Raw genomic sequence first — 18,667 nt, forward strand, 5'->3', positions numbered from 1 at the left:
CAAGGCTTCTTCGACAACACCTCCCAAATCTGCGACCTCTACCACATAGAAGGACGAGGGCAGCAGGCGCTTTCGAACAACACCACCTGCATGTTCCCCTCCATGTCACACACCATCCTGACTTGGAAATATTTCGCTGTTCCTTCATCATCTCTGGGTCAAAATCCTTGAACTCCCTACCTAACAGCACTGTGGGAGAACCTTCACTACACGGACTGCAGTGGATCAAGAAGGCGGCTCACCACCACCTTCTCAAGGGCAATTAGGGATGGGCAATAAATGCTGGCCTTGCCAGTGATGCCCACATTCCATGAATGAATTTTAAAAAAAGAGTAAGGACTACTGTAGAAGGCTCAGTTATACCTGCCTTTACCAAATGAGCCTTCAAGGAGCTCCAACAAAGCATTTTAATGTATTCCGATAATAGGTGAATCTTTTGAACACCAGGATGTGTTTATTGGGAGTTGTTGGTAAGCCAATTTCCAACTGCAACACAGAATCTGGTTCACAGCTTGGTGAAAATCCAAAAATTTTTATTATGTTGACACTCAGATTTTGGTTTTAAGTGGTGGACTGCATTATCTTTGCACTGCAAAAATAAATAATTTAACTATAAAGATACGCTGCACCAACATTCTATCCTGTTGCCATAATGCTTATAATATCTGGTGCAAAGAATCTCCTGAAAGCGACACATGACTTACCCAGGTGACAAAACAATGACCCACATCTTCCGGTAGCTGTTCATACTTCTCCAGCTCTTTCAGAAATAAACTGCAAAGATATTTTGAAGCATGTCAAATCAAACAATTGAAAAGAATAGTTCCAATTACAGCTTACAATCAGGATGGTCTGCATTCAGATCAATATGATGAGGATATAATGCCAGTCATTTTACAAATGGCTTGTAAAGGGAGGTGGACAATGTTTTGATATCAAGAATTTACATTCCAATTGATACTGCACTGTTTATATATCTTCTTTAAAAAATATTCAAGGAGGTTTATTCTAAAAGGTAGAATTGGTTCACTTTTATCTATCTATCTATATAATCTATCTCTATCTATACGCTTTACTGCACTAATATACCCATTACTCAGGTTCATTACAATTTCTTGTAAACTGAGCATGGTTCCACAGGTTTGCAGACAAATTAGCTAAGCACATCCAGACCAATGGTATCATGGGATGTTCTGTCCCATTCAGCTGCAGCTATGGAAAAAGCTGTTGAAACATTCACTTTGGGAAAGCCTCAGATGAGTCATGATAAAACTGGAAATGTGGGAATGCTCAGAAATCTTCCTTGAAAGTAGTCAATAGAGAAATGCCAGAGGTAACTCAACAAAATGAAAATTAAATGCAAACACACGAATGACATTTAGAGGAAACAGAAACATCTACTAGGACAAATGTGTTACTTTAGTATCTGATTACATGTTTATGACACCACTGCCTACGTCTTATCCTGCATTAAGTCCCATTTGTTTATCACCTGCCCTCGCTGGTCTCCATTGCCTCACTATCTCCAATGAATTCAAAATCCTCATTTAAAAATCCTTCCATGGCCTCACCCTATCTTATCTCTGGTACTTCCACTAGCCCAACATTCCAGTTGGTGCCCTCTGCACTTCCAACTCTGGAATCTGTGTACCCCCTCCTTCTTTTGCTCTACCTTTTATGGCAGAACTTTCAGCCAGCTTGGCCCTGGAACACTCTCCCTTTAAACCATCTCTTTCCTTATCTTCAAAAAATCCTCAAAATCTATCCTTTAACTCTGCCATTAGTTATCTCTCCTTCTACTGCTCAGCATCAATTTCCTTCTCTGTTATATGCACTAAAGGCAAGTTGGTGTTGCATATAATTTCAAAACATGCATTTTGCACCAGCATTAAGTATTAGGTGATTTATCAATTGGGCTTTAGTTCAGGACAATGTTGAGGTTGTTTGCAATCTTAGATGTACAAAAGGAAATTTCCTTCTATTTCATTATTTTGGATTAAACCAATGTCTGATGATAGACAAACACTTGGATTACAAGCTAACCATGCTTTCAACTTGCTGGATGTTAGATGTCATAGTTTCTAAGAGCAGAAATCTATGAAAACACAGCTCTCAATTAATTTATTACCAAAAAAGAACTGAGTTTGATGAGAATGAAGCTCTACTCAAGTTTGGTGAAGTTTGCTTGGATGAGTGCAGCTCCAACAACACTCAAGAAGCTCGACACCATCCAAGATAAAGCAGCCCGCTTGATTGGCACCCCATCCACCACCCTAAACATTCACTCCCTTCACCACCGGCGCACTGTGGCTGCAGTGTGTACCATCCACAGGATGCACTGCAGCAACTCGCCAAGGCTTCTTCGACAGCACTTCCCAAACCCGCGACCTCTACCACCTAGAAGGACAAGAGCAGCAGGCACATGGGAACAACACCACCTGCACGTTCCCCTCCAAGTCACACATCATCCCGACTTGGAAATATATCGCCGTTCCTTCATTGTCGCTGGGTCAAAATCCTGGAACTCCCTTCCTAACAGCACTGTGGGAGAACCGTCACCACACGGACTGCAGCGGTTCAAGAAGGCGGCTCACCACCACCTTCTCGAGGGCAATTAGGGACGGGCAATAAATGCTGGCCTCGCCAGCGACGCCCACATCCCGTGAACGAATAAAAAAAAATCCAATAAAATCTTTAATGGGGCCTCAAGTATGTGTTCAAGTACAGAAACATTTCAAACAAATCAACTGCCACAATGGTAGTTCTAAAAGTCAATGGTGCTGAGGTGTGCTGTCACCTAGAACATTTGGAAATTATCCCGCCTGACCTCTGGCAGTTTTTCACAGCATGACTACAATCAGGAAACTCATTGAAGTAAAGTATCAAAATGACATTTCATCATTCCATGGTGGCATGCAGGCCTATTCCAATGCACTACCCTTTGACAAAGCTTTTTAAAGTGACAATTTAGTATTCTTGGATAGGCACCACAAGAACATAAATCTCTTACTTGCTCCACCTCCAGTTCCACAGAATGGGAGATTTGAAAAACAGATTGCTTCTGGTTTATGCTGCAATTTGTTCACAGAACCTGCAAGTGTAAGCTGTGCATACTTACTTATTATGGAATTCATAGATTTCCTGCATGTTACCAAATATTATATGTTCTTTATTTACAATCCCAGGTGGAATTTCATCCACACCACTGGTCATTTCCCAGAGATATGTCTAGTTTAGAAAGAGAAAAACATTTTTAAGGAGTGTACACTGAACACAGTAATTACAAGCAGTTATTTCTTTATTGAGAGTGAAGCATGATTAATTCTTTTACTATGAAGAATTTTAGAAGTTTCTAATGAAAACGGTCTCTCTCTCTCCCTCTCAAGAATGGGTTAAAGAAAACTACCTTAGATAAAGCAAAAATTATCTTCCAGCTTAAACGATAGAAGGATTACATTTTATTCTTCTCAAAGCTATATTTGATCAAGTTTAAATCATGTTGTTTTCAAAAATTCACATTTTAACAGGCATCCCTGTTGAAAACACAATATTTTCAAGTTTCTAAGCAAGATCTAGATCTCCAAATGCAGTAGTCTCTGGCTCTGACCATCAACAATTAATGGTGCCAATGGAGGACAGCCTAGTTTGTACACGGTAAGATGGACAAACGTTCAGAAGAAAAAAAACTGCTTCTGCAAAATGCCTGTAACCTTAGCCAAAAAAACATTTTGATTAGAAATTTTCAAAAATAGTGCATATTTGTTTAGTGTTTTAACTTTAACCGAACCTCTAAAAATGAAACACGAGAACAAATCTGTGCAAAACTTCACAATTTTCTAAGCTAATTTTTAATATCAACCTTATTTTTAAAAAATCATTAAATATACCAGTCACTCAATAAGTGGCAAAGACAACGGAGTCACAGGCTTTCTGCAACATAGCACATCATTTCTACAAGAGAGAAATGTGACCTATAAACAGCTATAAGAGAAACTCACTTCCAAACACTCTCGAAGATCTCGTACATACGCTTTTTCAGTTTGGATCAGTTCAGCCATGATGAATCTGAAGACAAAGGATAGATTATGTTGTCAGAGAACCACATTATAATTATTATTATTTTGCGATGATTTAAAAGTACTCTTAACCATTTCTCACCTACCCACCCTGATTTGTCAGAAACCAAATCTGTGTTTAGACTTTTAACAGTCTCAAGGTTGCATTATTTCCCCTATTATACATAACTTAAAGCGGAACAGACAACATATTTTGGGCAATAAATATTAATAATGGCGACATGTTCTATAATTTCTTCTTGATAAAATAACTGTACCATTTTACAATAAAATGTATTCATTTACAGACCTTTATCAAATGTTATTAAAATCCATGTGTCTATACCCATGACCTTAGATTGGTAAAGATGCAAAAGGAGCAGATTTTGTAAAACAATGAAATACAATTTCCTTTTCCTGCATCAGCACTGGAAAACTCAATGAAAACTTGAAAGAAATCAAAACATACTCTTTCCTGCGAGCTGATTTACGCCTTTCTTCATTGAGCTCATGGGCGGCATCACGGAGTTTCACCTCTGAACCAGGAGCACTCGCTGGGATGATATCCAATTGTAAGTCTTTGCTCTGCACATAAGTGGAGAAAAGAGTACAGGAGTTCTCTAAGCACGTGAGGAAGACAGTGAAAGTAAAAGAACAGAATATCTGGTTGTCGCATTAACTCACCGCTTTAGAGTCTGAGATCCCCAGTGCTTTTTCTAACGCTACACGATATTTCTCCATGCGAAGGGAGAAATCCCGATATCGCTTATCTACTGCTGTGACCCAATTTTTGATTTCCACTGCATGGGAGTGCCCTTTTTCACAAAAGCCATCAGCCAGCTGTATCAACAGTTTCACACGGTCTTTGGTTTGCTGTAAACAAGAACAGGAACAAATTTTAAAAGTTAGCACTGGCGTTTTCTTTTTACGAATATGCCATGACAACTCAAGCATGAACATTAAAGTTACCCTGTGTAAGAGTACCATACATTAGAGCATCGATATTATAGGCTGAGTAAAGGTGCTATTTTTATACAAGACCTTTTAAAAAGCCAAGCTGTGGGCAAGTTGTACGATACTTAGTGAACATAGCCTTGCAACTAACAGCACACTGAGTGCTGAACTAACCAAGAAAAATGAGCTAGAATTAATAAGGTATGACGATGTTACATCCTTAAACATCATTAATCTGGCAGCAATTGCACTACATTCACTAGAAAGTACAACCAGGCATAATTGCCCTTGAACCTTTCCATCATCCTAGCTTTTAAATGTTCAAAATCCTCAAATTTCCAAAATGAAATTCAGGCACTGAAAGTCTAATTTTTTAAATGGAAGTAAATTTTTCCCCAATTACATATGTGTCCCATGTAGAAACTCAGCTATCAAGGGTTTCAATACATTTATCATCATCAACAGATCAAACATCAGAACTCAAGCTATAATCTTACCCTCTGCCATGTCCTTATTCTACCTCCTATCCTGATTCGGGTTCAGCAAAAAATGGCAAACTTTTGCTAAAAATACTATAGCAACATTCAGCACAAAATAAAAATCCAGGCTTTGTTTCACGCATGGACTGAAAGTACAATATTCTTTCAAACCCAAACGTCCTGCTTACCTTTGCAGTGATTTGGAACTCTTCATGTTCTTTTAAAAGCTCTTGAGTGTGTGGGATGCTGGACCCTGTGGATGTGTGTGTGGACAGATAGAACTCCCCAGTATCATGGATCCACTCCAGAGCCTACAAGTAATTCAAGTATAATGTGTCACAAGAAGAGGCATTTACAAAAGCAAATTTACATCACATTAAAATGAGGATCAATATATACGAACTTTCACTGACTATAACATTTTTAACTTTAATTTTTCAGTCATTTTTGATTAAACACAGCAGCAGTGCAGGCCTTTTGGACATAGTTCCATCTCTTTCCACACACACTCAGCTTTATCATATTACATTCTAAACTACATAATGAGACATTGTAGCATGTATCTTGTTAGAATGTACAATATGCTCAATTCAGAAGGGTTGTGTTAAATGTGGGTGGAATATAAAGTGTGTGTGACTTTTTAAATCAATCATTCTGAATTATTACAATGTCTAATCATTGGTCTGTGACAATCTCTAATGCTTTGTTGATACATAGATTTCTCTACATTTTGGCTTAATCAGAAGAGCACAGGTTGTGTATAGTATTTTCTAGGCAAGAAGCTGATATAGGTATTTAGAGTCAGTTGCAATATTACAACTTGTAAGCTACTTACTTTGTTACAGATGTCTTCATTTAATAGTCTTGAAACTCAGCTAAGTCAAATATATAAATGTTAATAGTACAAAATTAATCTAAGTATGACTGCCACAGGATGGTGCAAATCACATCTAGATTGTGCACTTTACACCAAACATTCTTTTGCTATTTTAATGAGAGTTATAGTCCCTATTGCTAGTGGAGATGTGTACTTTCAGAGTTAGGGTTGTTTACTGGACTAAACACAATGGGTTATAGAAGTTAAAAAATACAGAAAGACAAAACCACTTACTTTCCTTTTTAGTTTGTAACATATTTCCCATACTATTTACATAATGTGAATCATGCTTTAACATAAATGTAACCTATTCTGAATTATATATATATATTTGTTTATCTGAAATGTAAATAAATCTGGGCAATCTAACCATGTGAAATAAAATATATTAGTTGATTGTCAACTATTTCACATTTCATTTTCAGGTAAAATATTTTACTGATGGGACATCGCTTTTCTCAGTGCATATTGGAAAAAGCCAAGCTATCTGCTATTTTCATGAACATTACAACTTGTTTTTTTAAGACTATGCTTTCATTGAACACCTGCCATTTCTTTAAAGTTAAATTTGTCATTGTTGACTCAGGGAAGAAAGAGGAGAAAGAAATACATTCCTCATTACTCTTTTATCCAAATTTCTATTGGCCCAGAGTTAAAATTGATTGAAAGGGTTTGAAATAAAAATGAAAAACTACAAGTTCTAGAAATTCAATAAAAAAAAAATCAGAAATTACTGAAAATACACAGGAGATCTATTAGAATATAGCAAGAGAAAAGGTAGGTTCTGATGCTTCGAGTTTGTACGCATTTTCTGTTTTTGTTTTGGAAGTGTTTCATTTGCCTTAACAGTGAAAAATTAATTCTGCTAGGAGATTGTTATTAATTCAAGTAGACTAACACACACAAAACCTCTACAAAGTACCTAACTTACCTGTTTGGCACTCCTCTCAAAGACCACATATTGCTGGCACTGGTCTAGTCTCTTCTTCCTCATGGTCCAAAAATGCAACACCCGATTCTCTCTTTGTAATAACTCGTTAAGAATGTCTGTAGCATGCAAAGATGTTACCACATTAACATTCAGAAAGTCTATATAACTACACCATTTTCAATTTGAGTTCAACTGAGAAAGGAAATCTGCAAGAGTTAACAAGCAGGCAGAGGATGGGATTAACAGTAGGGGCGAGCTACAGATGCCTAGGAAGGATAACAACTTTCATTTGTACAGAGCTCTTAATGTAGAAAAACATTCCTTCATAGAGGCACAATCAAAAATATTAAGAGGGGTCAAAGAGGCAGATTTTAAGGAGAGTGCTAATGAAGGAGGAGGAGATGGAGAGATTCAGGGAGAAAATTCCAGAGCATGGGGCCAAGGCAATGGAAGCATGTCCATCAATGATGGTATGAGGGGAAGGGAGGAAGCTGCTGAAGGGGCCAGATTCAGAGGAACGCAGAGCACGTAGGGAAGGGTTGTAGACAGGAAGTCAACACAGATGTAAAACTTTTCATTAGAGAAAGATGTTGTACCCAGGAAAAATTACTTAAATAAACATTCTCCAAAACAAATGAACATTTCAATTAATATGGGAATAAAAAGAAAAATAAACTACAAAAAGCTTACAAGGCAAAAAGGAGTGTATTCTAGGAGGAATTTTGAAGGCAGTGTGACAGCTACTTGACAAGTTAGGGACACTTAAGACAGGCAAATCTTTTGACCAGGTTGTATATATCCTAGGGTGCTGAAGATCAGGGAGGAAATTTTGGGGCATTGGTTATTGTCATGAAAGAACCATTAAGCACTGTCAAGGTTCTGCAAGACTAGATATAGTCAATAGTAATACCCAACATTAACAACAAAAAATGAATCTTTTCTAAGAGATAAACTGCAGGAGTACATGCATAGCAATGGTATTAGAAGGGGAAAATGCTGCCTGGCAAAACTCTCACTTATTTGAAGATGTTACAGATAAAATAAATAATGGCACTCCCTGGTATAGTGTATTTGGACTTTCAGATAGTTTTGGACAAAGTTACATCTCTTTTGTAGAAATGTGATAAAAATTGACAAGCTATTCTAAGTAAATTGGCACGCTATTCTAAGTGAGGTCTGATGAGTGCTTTGTACCGTCATAGCATAAGTACTGTAAATTTATAATCTACTATTCCGTTCATACATTCTAGAATTTATTAACTTTTTAAAATTGCTTTGACACACAGTGTGAACATTTAAAAGTGGTGTGTCTACTATTCCTCCCAGACCCCTTCCGAGTTTCTGTGCGAGTTCAGTTCCATTCATTGTATGTTGTATATACAATGTATATTTTGTGTTTCACATATTTTGAGCTATGTATAATACTTTGCATTTATCAGTGATAACTTTCATTTGCCAAGTGCCTGCCTAATTGAATAACCAATATAAATTCTATTTCAAATTCTTCTGCTGTATCCCCTGTCTCTACTGCAGATATTTGCATTGGAAAATACAATAAACAGATATGAAGAAATTTGTGATATGCCATAAGGAGAGAAAGATAAGTCATAATAAGCTAAATACAGTTCAGTTCTGATACACTAAACATGTCGTCAATATGTCTCCTGTCTAGATATACTAAATCTAAATAATGTCAATAATTGACTAAATTAAACGGAAAAAGTGTCGAGAATTTTTGGAAATAGTAAATATCGATCGCAGACCTTCGCCTCATGGAGATTAGCACAGGTCATTCCCTCTCTCTCTAGACCTGCAAAGCATTACATAAAGCCCCAGTCTTCCATCCGCAGTAAAAGAGGTCTTACTTTTTACTTGCTGCTCAGGTGCTTTGACATGACTCATCATTCCTGGCATGTTGACACTGTTTCTATGGAGATATTTCAGGAAAACATCAGCATTCCTCCGTGCTAAAGTGCAGGCCTGTAAGAAAAGGTTAATGAAAATTAACCAAAGAAACGAAATGATCCATATGTCACTTGCTTAGCTCAATTTGGCAAAAACACAATATTACCGTTTTCTGCCCACATGACATTTGATTACAAATTATTAAATATTGCCATGCAGTACTAATAAAATTTAACAGAGATGATTTAAAATACTGATTCACAATACCCTGAAGGAGGAGGCAACTTTGAGACCTAGGACGACAGTTGCTGGTGCTATCTAGAGGCCGGGTATGAGAACAAGTGATTGCATATCCAGGGCTTTGTGCCTACGAAGTTTGGTTTGTAGAGAGATAAGCAGGCACTGAACTAAAGCTTTGGACCTCCAACTAGTGGAACCATTTAATGGCTATTGTTTGTGTTCATGTTGTGGTCAGAAGGATGGTGGACTCTCACATTTTATGCTGAATGGTGTTACTTTTGAGGAGCTCCTCACACCTGCAGTCCACCTAGGGAGGACTTAAACCCTTGCTCAACAATTGGCCAATTAGTGACTATCTTCTGCGGCAGACTTGGTAATACCCAAGCCAGGCAGTTCCTCAGAACTCCTGGGCTCTGTTAATAGTCAACCCACCAGCTTGGCTCACTAATATAACCTGCAAGAATTGACCTGGCCTTGGTGGTTAGGATTCTTTGTTAATCTGTAGGTCAAAGTCCTTATAGGTAGAGTGGTCCCAGCTGGACAAGCAGCAGGAAGTTTACTGGGGATTTGCGCTGGTAAGCTGCGTGGTTTTAGCTAGTTATACTCCAGCTGTACCCCTGTTCGTACTTGGCTTGGCTCTACCAACCTGTACCTAAGGGTTCTGATGTAAAATATTTGCATCTCCCCTTCCAAATTTTTGAATTTTATTCATAATCATTTTGTTTGGGGTATCAGTACTTCCTCTGTTCTGTCCCAACAATGCCTCTAATGTCCTAGTGTGACATTTCTATTTCTCCTCCAGGCAAGCTTGTGGCTTCTGTGAACCCCTTGATATACAATTATTTTTGTGATAAATTTACAGCCATTGTGATTAAAATAGAAATCATAACACAGAACTGCTGAATAGCATTCAGCTTTTGCTGCACTGGCTCCACCAAGTCCCATTCAGGTGGTAGTCTGGCAGTTCAATGACATTATGTGGGTGTCAGTATAACAGCTGGAGCTTAGCAACATCCTCAAATCCAGTGTATATCATGACACATTGACACTATTCTATATCAACCTACCATGGCAAATCCAGCCCCATCAACACATAGATTTGTGCAGCAGGAAGATGTAATGTGTGTACAGCTGGGCTATTTTGCACAAAATTAGGTGCTTTGGCATTACTGGAATTCAGAAAACCACTGCACATGGGTAGGCATGTACACATGCAGTGGCATTATTTAATGCATCTTATTTGGGCATTCCATGTTCATATAACAATATTAGTCAGTCCTGGATGCACGTACATGATGTTGCCACTCAATGCATACAATGATGTCATTGGGGCAATGTGCATATATCTCAGAGTAGGAGAATTTGGACGAAAATCAGTTTTTAAGCACTCTTTCAACCCAGAAATATCCTGGAATTTATCGGTGCAAATCGGTAAAACAAAACAATTTTAAAGGTCTCTACTCATACATTAGAGACCCAATCTACATTATTAATTTCTAGAAAAGGACATTAATTTTGAAATACCCACTTTAGAACTCAAAGTGGAACTGTTGTATATAAGTATCAAATATTGTATATACCATTTACAAGCTTAGTGGATACTTTTGAAATTAGAATTGCTGGCAGAACCACAAATGCTCCGTCACATGGTGAATGTCCATTTGGAAATGACTAATAGCGCACAAATGGACACTGTGTTTCCACCTACTTTGAGAAAGGCTTCCTTTTGTTCTAGATGCTTGCTGATCATGGGTGTCACATGATCACACTCTGAATTTGGACCAAGCTTATCAATTCCTCCACACCAGTCCTCTTCTCGTTTGTACTCCTGCTCCAGACTCTCCAGAACACTGCAGACCTATGCACAGAAACCAAATAAGCAGTTGTTAATTCAAATAAAGTCTTTCACGGGAGACTGACAGCAATATAATAAAATGCCTAGATCGGTGATCTGTGACAAGCCGATGACATTTCATGGTTGCACATCTAATTTACTGACATTGCCAATATTAAAAATAAATTCTGTTTTTAACATCAGAATAGTACTCCATTATTTTGATTTCATACTAAACAAAAAGAAAACTTAATTTTATACCTTGGCCACTGTGAATATTTTCATAGTCCCGAAAGGTAATATTTTACCCTAATGAAAAGCATCAGAAGCATAAAATAGCACTTAACAGTTCACATCATATGTCACATTAAAGATTGCTTTTATCTTCAGCCCAGCAAAGGTCATACAATAAAAAGATCGCAACACTCAAGATGAAAGCTCAATTTTTCAATAACCTGGCTTCCAAGGTCAATGGATTTGGAAATTTAGGAGCCAAATCTGAAGATCCAATCCTGCTATATTTTTTATTCGAGTCTAATCTTCACACCATTATGAAACTGATGCATAAGGCTGATCAATCACAATGCAGAACCGATAAGGATAATTAATGTATACTTTGTCATCATGTCATTAGCAGGTAAGGAAAGGAGAGGTGCATAAGACTGATAGAATTCGAAGTATACATACTACAGCCGATGAATACATATTGGGCTGCCAGATTTAGTTCTCCATTTACCTCATTGGGGAAATTAGTTCATTACGAATCAAAATGATCTACTCCCCCTCTATTTTAGGTTAAAAATGTACGTGTGTGTGAGTGAGTGAGTGAGTGAGTGAGTGAGTGAGTGAGTGAGTGAGTGAGTGAGTGAGTGAGTGAGTGAGTGAGTGAGTGAGTGAGTGAGTGAGTGAGTGAGTGAGTGAGTGAGTGAGTGAGTGAGTGAGTGAGAGAGAGAGAGAACATTGAGTGAGGGCAGCATTCTGTAGTCAAGTAGCCTGCCAACATTCACTACCCTTGAAAAATAACCACTCGGAGAGCTATTGGAGCACACCTGGCAGTCATGGAACAATACTTCAGCAAGAAATCAGCACTTTAGGAAAAGAGAACAGGGCATAAAAAATGTTGGAAAATGTTGATTAAAAAGATAAATTTGAAACAAAGAGACAGGCCAACAACTCTTAGCAAACAATTCCATGTGAGCAATTTCAAGAACAAACTCAAACTTAGATCATTTCAGGCTTGGAATTTTTCCATACTGTCTTGGATCCCACCCCTTAATCTTTTCATCATCCATTCCAATTGTTTATTCACTGGAATAAAGACATTCATAGTTTGCTCCATTGTTTACCTTTATGGATCCAAGATCATCCTAAGAGAATAATAGGAATGCCTCATTAATGGTGTCATGTACAGATAATCATAGTATAACCAGATAAAAATGTGGTTCCACAGCTTATTCAAATTAGTCCTATGGCATCATTGATATTTTTAAAGCAGTCTTGTTTGCAATTTACTGAACAGCTTTAGGCAGTTTTTATTTTTTTCTTGCTAGACAAGGCACCAATGACTAACAGTCAAACATGATAATGTTTCCTTTATTTTGGCCGTCTGCCCTTCCCCATCCTCCACTACCACAAAAATGGGCAGTGAGCAGGTAACTCTTTTCTCAAGCATTTTTGACCTTGATCCAGTCCCTCAGAGTTGTGTGGGGATGACAACGGTTCGATATACTCTTCAGTGCTCCTTCTGCAGCAGACTCTCTCAATGACCCCTAACAAAATCAGAAACCCAGTACATGTACATCGAAGAAAAACCTAAATCAGATAACACCATAGAGCAATACACCAAAGTAGTCTGCCACTTGAGTACTGAACTTTCTTTTAAATTTTTTAACTATCTCCATTAAAAAAATTGCAAGGCTTTAGATGTTCATGAGTCACAGTACCAAAACCCCCCACAACTTCATCTGTGCTACCAATCCAAAGCAACTTGCCACAATAATGGAGGAGATGGAGTCAAAGTTCACATTTTATTTTAATATAATTATTAATAATTCTTCCTTTATAAAAAAGGTCAAATTTGAACTCAGGGCTGAACACATCCAAGTATTTTACTGTATTGCAGCTTTAATACAGTATCACTATAGTTTTGATGTTGCAAAGTAGGTTTGTGCCAATAGCTATAGCAACACCTTTGTTACGAGTCACATATTTATGGTATTTCATATCAATACCATTCAACCTTACTTATTACATCTGCCTGCATTCAGTGGTAATATACTATCTTGCTGAAATACCCAATTAATGAAGGACCATCACTTGTACAATGTAGCCCCACATTGAAGATTTGAGGCAAGACAAAAACCATTCTTGTACAGGCTTTTAGAATTATTCGTTTACCTGTTCTGAGGTTTTATAGAATGCAACAGAGGCATTGACAAGTTTCAACCGATCTTCCATCTTTAGCATGAGCTGTTGCCAATTGGAAGCCACCTTCTCTGCGCATTCCCGGATCATTTCCATATCATAGTGATTAGCCTGCAGCATCCCTTCTGCTTTCTGCTGCACTTGAAGTGCACTTTGATGGGTTTTCTATTACAGAGAAAAGATGGGAATGTCAGAAAATAATTTCAAATTTCAAGTTCATCCATGAACTTTCTTACACAAGTAGAACTCGGCAAGATAAAGTCATTCCAAAATTTGCTGTTGAGATTTACCTCATTTTTGAGACGTTAAAACTGACATTTTGCGGACGTGCTTTTAAATGATTATGACACAGCTTCAGTTTTGGAGAAAATTTAATAAAACTGCAAGCAATCGTTTCAAAAATGCTTCTACGTACTAACACAAAAAAATCCAAAATACCAAATTTGGTTAATATCTTGCAACTTTATGGCCTCCAAAGTATACATCCTTTTATAACTGCAGAGGGTTAGGGTCAGAACAATGGGAACTGTCAGCTGAATAACAGATTTGACCTGACCTAATTAATCATCATTATAATTAACAGTCAGAAGTGAATTTGAGCATCCTGGGTTCATGATATCTGCATACAATAGGAGCCAGGGGTCCACTTGGTGATTTGGTCTTCAGGATTGATAAAATACAATGTACAGTTTGGTCTGTTGCAATGCATAAAGTGTAGATTGATTGATAAGATTCGTCAGCATGGGGAGGGGGCTAAATTTTCATGCTGGTGGGCAGACTGTTGTCAGATGGTCCTGAAAACAAAATGTAACTATGTAATTGGCTATCCAGTGGATTTCACACATTGTATTATTAATTTTAATCAGTTGATGCCAGAATTCTGTTGCCTTTTTATCTGAAAATTTGGGAACCAAACAGACCAATCCCCCGCTACTCCCTAGATGATGAGTCAATGAGCTCCTCATTTCAGCTGTATGTCAGATGAAGATGCAAAGCAAACAAGATGACGGGCAAAAATCAGAAGGACAACACAGTGTGCTGAGAGTTCGGTACGTGTGGGAGTTGAAGGGTTAATCTCTTTAAATCTAGTGCATATTGCTTCAACTGTTTAAGGTCAATTTAAAAGTTTAAATTTCTAAGTTTCTGTCAGGCTTCAGCAGAGAGCTGCTGTAGCAAGTTAATTGGTTAGCTAGATTCAATTGGTCCCTGAAGGTGGGGCAGGCCTGACTCATCTGAGTCTCAACTGTAGAAATACAGGGGCCTGTCAGTGCGGACAGCACGGTGTGAGGACAACACAGTGTGCTGAGAGTTCGGTACGTGTGGGAGTTTGGTGAAGTGGGGGAAGGAGGTGCTGCTTTGCCTTGCTTTTCCTGCAGAGCGGTAGTGGACCTGAGAGCGGTGAGCGGCGGGAGAGAGCGAGACCAGAGCGGAGATATAAACAGCGCGGAGAGAGCGAGACCAGAGCTTACTCTGAGAGCGAGACTCTGAGACCAGCGGCAGTTCGGGGTGACGTCACCAGTCAGAAAGTGACGCGGCACAGGGGAGGCAGCTGATTGGTGAGTAGGTTCAGGTGAGTATTTCTACCATTTTACTGTAAGTAAAGTAATAAGAAAGGGAAGATCTGCAGGTTTTATAGCAGACAGTGTTTTTTTTTTAGTGAACCTAGGTCCCGAGTATAGTTAACATTTTCTAATTTCAACGTAATTTAAAAGGGGTAACTCAGCTAGGGCAAGTCATGGCAGCAGACCTCGCACCCGTGATATGCTCCTCCTGCAAGATGTGGGAAGTCATGGACACTACCAGTGTCCCTGCCGACCATGTGTGCGGGAAGTGTGTCCACCTGCAGCTACTGACCGATCGTATCTCGGAGCTGGAGCTGCGGGTGGACTCACTGTGGAGCATCCGCGATGCAGAGAAACTCGTGGATAGCACGTTTAGCGAGTTGGTCACACCGCAGGTAAAGGGTATACAGGCAGGAAGTGAATGGGTGACCACCAGGAAGAGTAAGAGATGCAGGCAGGTAGTGCAGGGGTCCCCTGTGTCCATCCCCCTCTCAAACAGATATGCCACTTTGGATGCTGTTGGGGGGGATGACTTATCAGGGGAAGGCAGCAGCAGCCAACTTCCTGGCACCACGGGTAGCTCTGCTGCACAGGCTGGGAGGAAAAAGAGTGAAAGAGCTATAGTGATAGGGGACTCAATTGTAAGGGGAATAGACAGGCGTTTCTGCGGCCGCAACCGAGACTCCAGGATGGTGTGTTGCCTCCCTGGTGCAAGGATCAAGGATGTCTCGGAGCGGCTACAGAACATTTTGGAGGGGGAGGGCGAACAGCCAGCTGTCGTGGTGCACATAGGCACCAAAGATATAGGTAAAAAAGGGGATGAGGTCCTAAAAGCAGAATATAGGGAGTTAGGAGGTAAATTAAAAAATAGGACCTCAAAGGTAGTAATCTCAGGATTGCTGCCAGTGCCACGTGCTAGTCAGAGTAGAAATAGGAGGATATTTCAAATGAATACGTGGCTAGAGGAATGGTGCAAGGGGGAGGGATTCAAATTCCTGGGACACTGGAAACGGTTCTGGGGGAGGTGGGACCAGTACAAACGGTCTGCACCTGGGCAGGGCCGGGACCGCTGTCCTAGGAGGAGTGTTTGCTAGTGCTGTTGGGGAGGGTTTAAACTAAAGTGGCAGGGGGTTGGGAACCTGAGCAGGGAGAGAGAGGAAAGCGTAACAGGAAGGGACAGAAGGTATGGAGTAATAGGTAAAGTGTTAAAAAAGGAAAAAGCAGGAACTAAGCGTCACAAAACAGATTTGAAAGTTCTTTATCTGAATGCACGTAGCATTCGTAATAAAATGGACGAGTTAACGGCACAAATAACTACGTATGGGTATGATCTTGTGGCCATTACAGAAACATGGCTGCAGGGTGACAACGACTGGGAATTAAATATGCCAGGGTATTTAACAATCAGGAAGGACAGGCAGGAAGGAAGGGGAGGTGGGGTGGCTATGTTAATAAAGGAAGGAATCACTGTAATACAGAGAAATGATATTGGGACAAAGCATCAAGATAATGAAACAGTTTGGGTGGAGATAAGGAATAATAAGGGAAAAAAAACATTAGTGGGCGTAGTATATAGGCCTCCTAATAGTTGCAACTCTGCTGGAAGAAGTATTAATCAGGAGATAGTCGGGGCATGTAATAAGGGAACAGCCATAATTATGGGGGATTTTAATTATCATATTAACTGGACAAATCAAATTGGGCAGAGCAGCCTTGAGGACGAGTTCATTGAGTGCATCAGGGATGGATTTCTTGAGCAGTATGTAACTGATCCTACAATGGGGCAGGCAACCTTGGACCTGGTCCTGTGTAATGAGTCAGGATTAATTAATAATGTCCTAGTTAAGGATCCCCTTGGAACGAGCGACCACAACATGGTTGAATTCCATATCCAATTAGAGGGTGAGAAGGTTGATTCTCAAACAAGCGTACTGAGCTTGAATAAAGGAGACTATGATGGTATGAGAGCGGAATTGATTAAAGTGGACTGGGAAAATAGATTAAAGGGTAAGACGGTACATGAGCAGTGGTGTTCATTTAGGGAGTTATTTTACAACTTTCAAAATAAATATATTCCACTGAGGAAAAAAGGGTGTAAAAGAAATGACAGCCACCCGTGGCTAAGTAAAGAAATCAAGGATAGTATCCGACTAAAAACAAGGACATATAAGGTAGCCAAACTTAGTGGGAGGATAGAAGATTGGGAATTCTTCAAAAGACAGCAAAAAGTAACTAAAGGATTGATTAAGAAAGGGAAGTTAGATTATGAAAAGAAATTAGCAAAAAATATAAAAACAGATAGCAAGAGTTTCTACAGTTATATAAAAAGAAAAAGGGTGGCTAAGGCAAACATAGGTCCCTTAGAGGATGAGACCGGGAAATTAATGGTGGGAAACATGGAGATGGCAAAAATGCTGAACAAATATTTTGTTTCAGTCTTTACAGTAGAGGACACTAAGAATATCCCAACACTGGACAAACAGGGGACTCTCGGGGGGGAGGAGCTAAATACGATTAAAATCACTCAAGAGATGGTATTCAGTAAAATAATGGGACTCAAGGCGGATAAATCCCCTGGACCTGATGGCTTCCATCCTAGGGTCTTGAGGGAAGTGGCAGTAGGGATTGTGGATGCTTTGGTGATAGTTTTCCAAAATTCCCTGGACTCAGGAGAGGTCCCGGCAGATTGGAAAACTGCTAATGTAACACCGTTATTTAAAAAGGGTAGTAGGCAGAAGGCTGGAAATTATAGGCCAGTTAGCTTAACATCTGTGGTGGGTAAAATTTTGGAGTCTATTATTAAGGAGACAGTAACGGAACATTTAGATAAGCATAATTTAATAGGACAAAGTCAGCATGGCTTTATGAAGGGGAAGTCATGTCTGACAAATTTGCTTGAGTTCTTCGAGGATATAACGTATAGGGTGGATAAAGGGAAACCAGTGGACATAGTGTATTTAGACTTCCAGAAGGCATTCGACAAGGTGCCACATAAAAGATTATTACTTAAGATAAAAAATCACGGGATTGGGGGTAATATTCTGGCATGGGTGGAGGATTGGTTATCGAACAGGAAGCAGAGAGTTGGGATAAATGGTTCATTTTCGGACTGGCAACCAGTAACCAGTGGTGTTCCACCGGGGTCGGTGCTGGGTCCCCAACTCTTTACAATCTATATTAACGATTTGGAGGAGGGGACCGAGTGCAACATATCAAAATTTGCAGATGATACAAAGATGGGAGGGAAAGTAGAGAGTGAGGAGGACATAAAAAACCTGCAAGGGGATATAGACAGGCTGGGTGAGTGGGCGGAGATTTGGCAGATGCAATATAATATTGGAAAATGTGAGGTTATGCACTTTGGCAGGAAAAATCAGAGAGCAAGTTATTTTCTTAATGGCGAGAG

At 39.3% G+C, this 18,667-nt stretch overlaps 1 protein-coding gene across 3 annotated transcripts in view; it reads right to left on the reverse strand.

Annotated features, from left to right (window-relative positions):
- The window catches only part of LOC137339542 (triple functional domain protein), a 522,426-nt gene that overhangs the window by 182,312 nt on the left and 321,447 nt on the right, over nt 1-18,667 (reverse strand). For all 3 annotated transcript variants that reach the window (XM_068001904.1, XM_068001903.1, XM_068001905.1), the window contains 10 exons: nt 13,673-13,864; nt 11,150-11,299; nt 9,162-9,276; nt 7,297-7,412; nt 5,677-5,799; nt 4,740-4,928; nt 4,525-4,640; nt 3,999-4,065; nt 3,119-3,228; nt 705-774 (listed from right to left, as the gene is read on the reverse strand). In XM_068001904.1, the coding sequence (XP_067858005.1) occupies nt 705-774; nt 3,119-3,228; nt 3,999-4,065; nt 4,525-4,640; nt 4,740-4,928; nt 5,677-5,799; nt 7,297-7,412; nt 9,162-9,276; nt 11,150-11,299; nt 13,673-13,864 (1,248 nt within the window). The remainder of the gene's footprint in view (nt 1-704; nt 775-3,118; nt 3,229-3,998; nt 4,066-4,524; nt 4,641-4,739; nt 4,929-5,676; nt 5,800-7,296; nt 7,413-9,161; nt 9,277-11,149; nt 11,300-13,672; nt 13,865-18,667) is intronic.

This window comes from Heptranchias perlo, chromosome 2 (assembly GCF_035084215.1).
Source record: "Heptranchias perlo isolate sHepPer1 chromosome 2, sHepPer1.hap1, whole genome shotgun sequence".
NCBI classification, from domain to species: Eukaryota; Metazoa; Chordata; class Chondrichthyes; order Hexanchiformes; family Hexanchidae; genus Heptranchias; species Heptranchias perlo.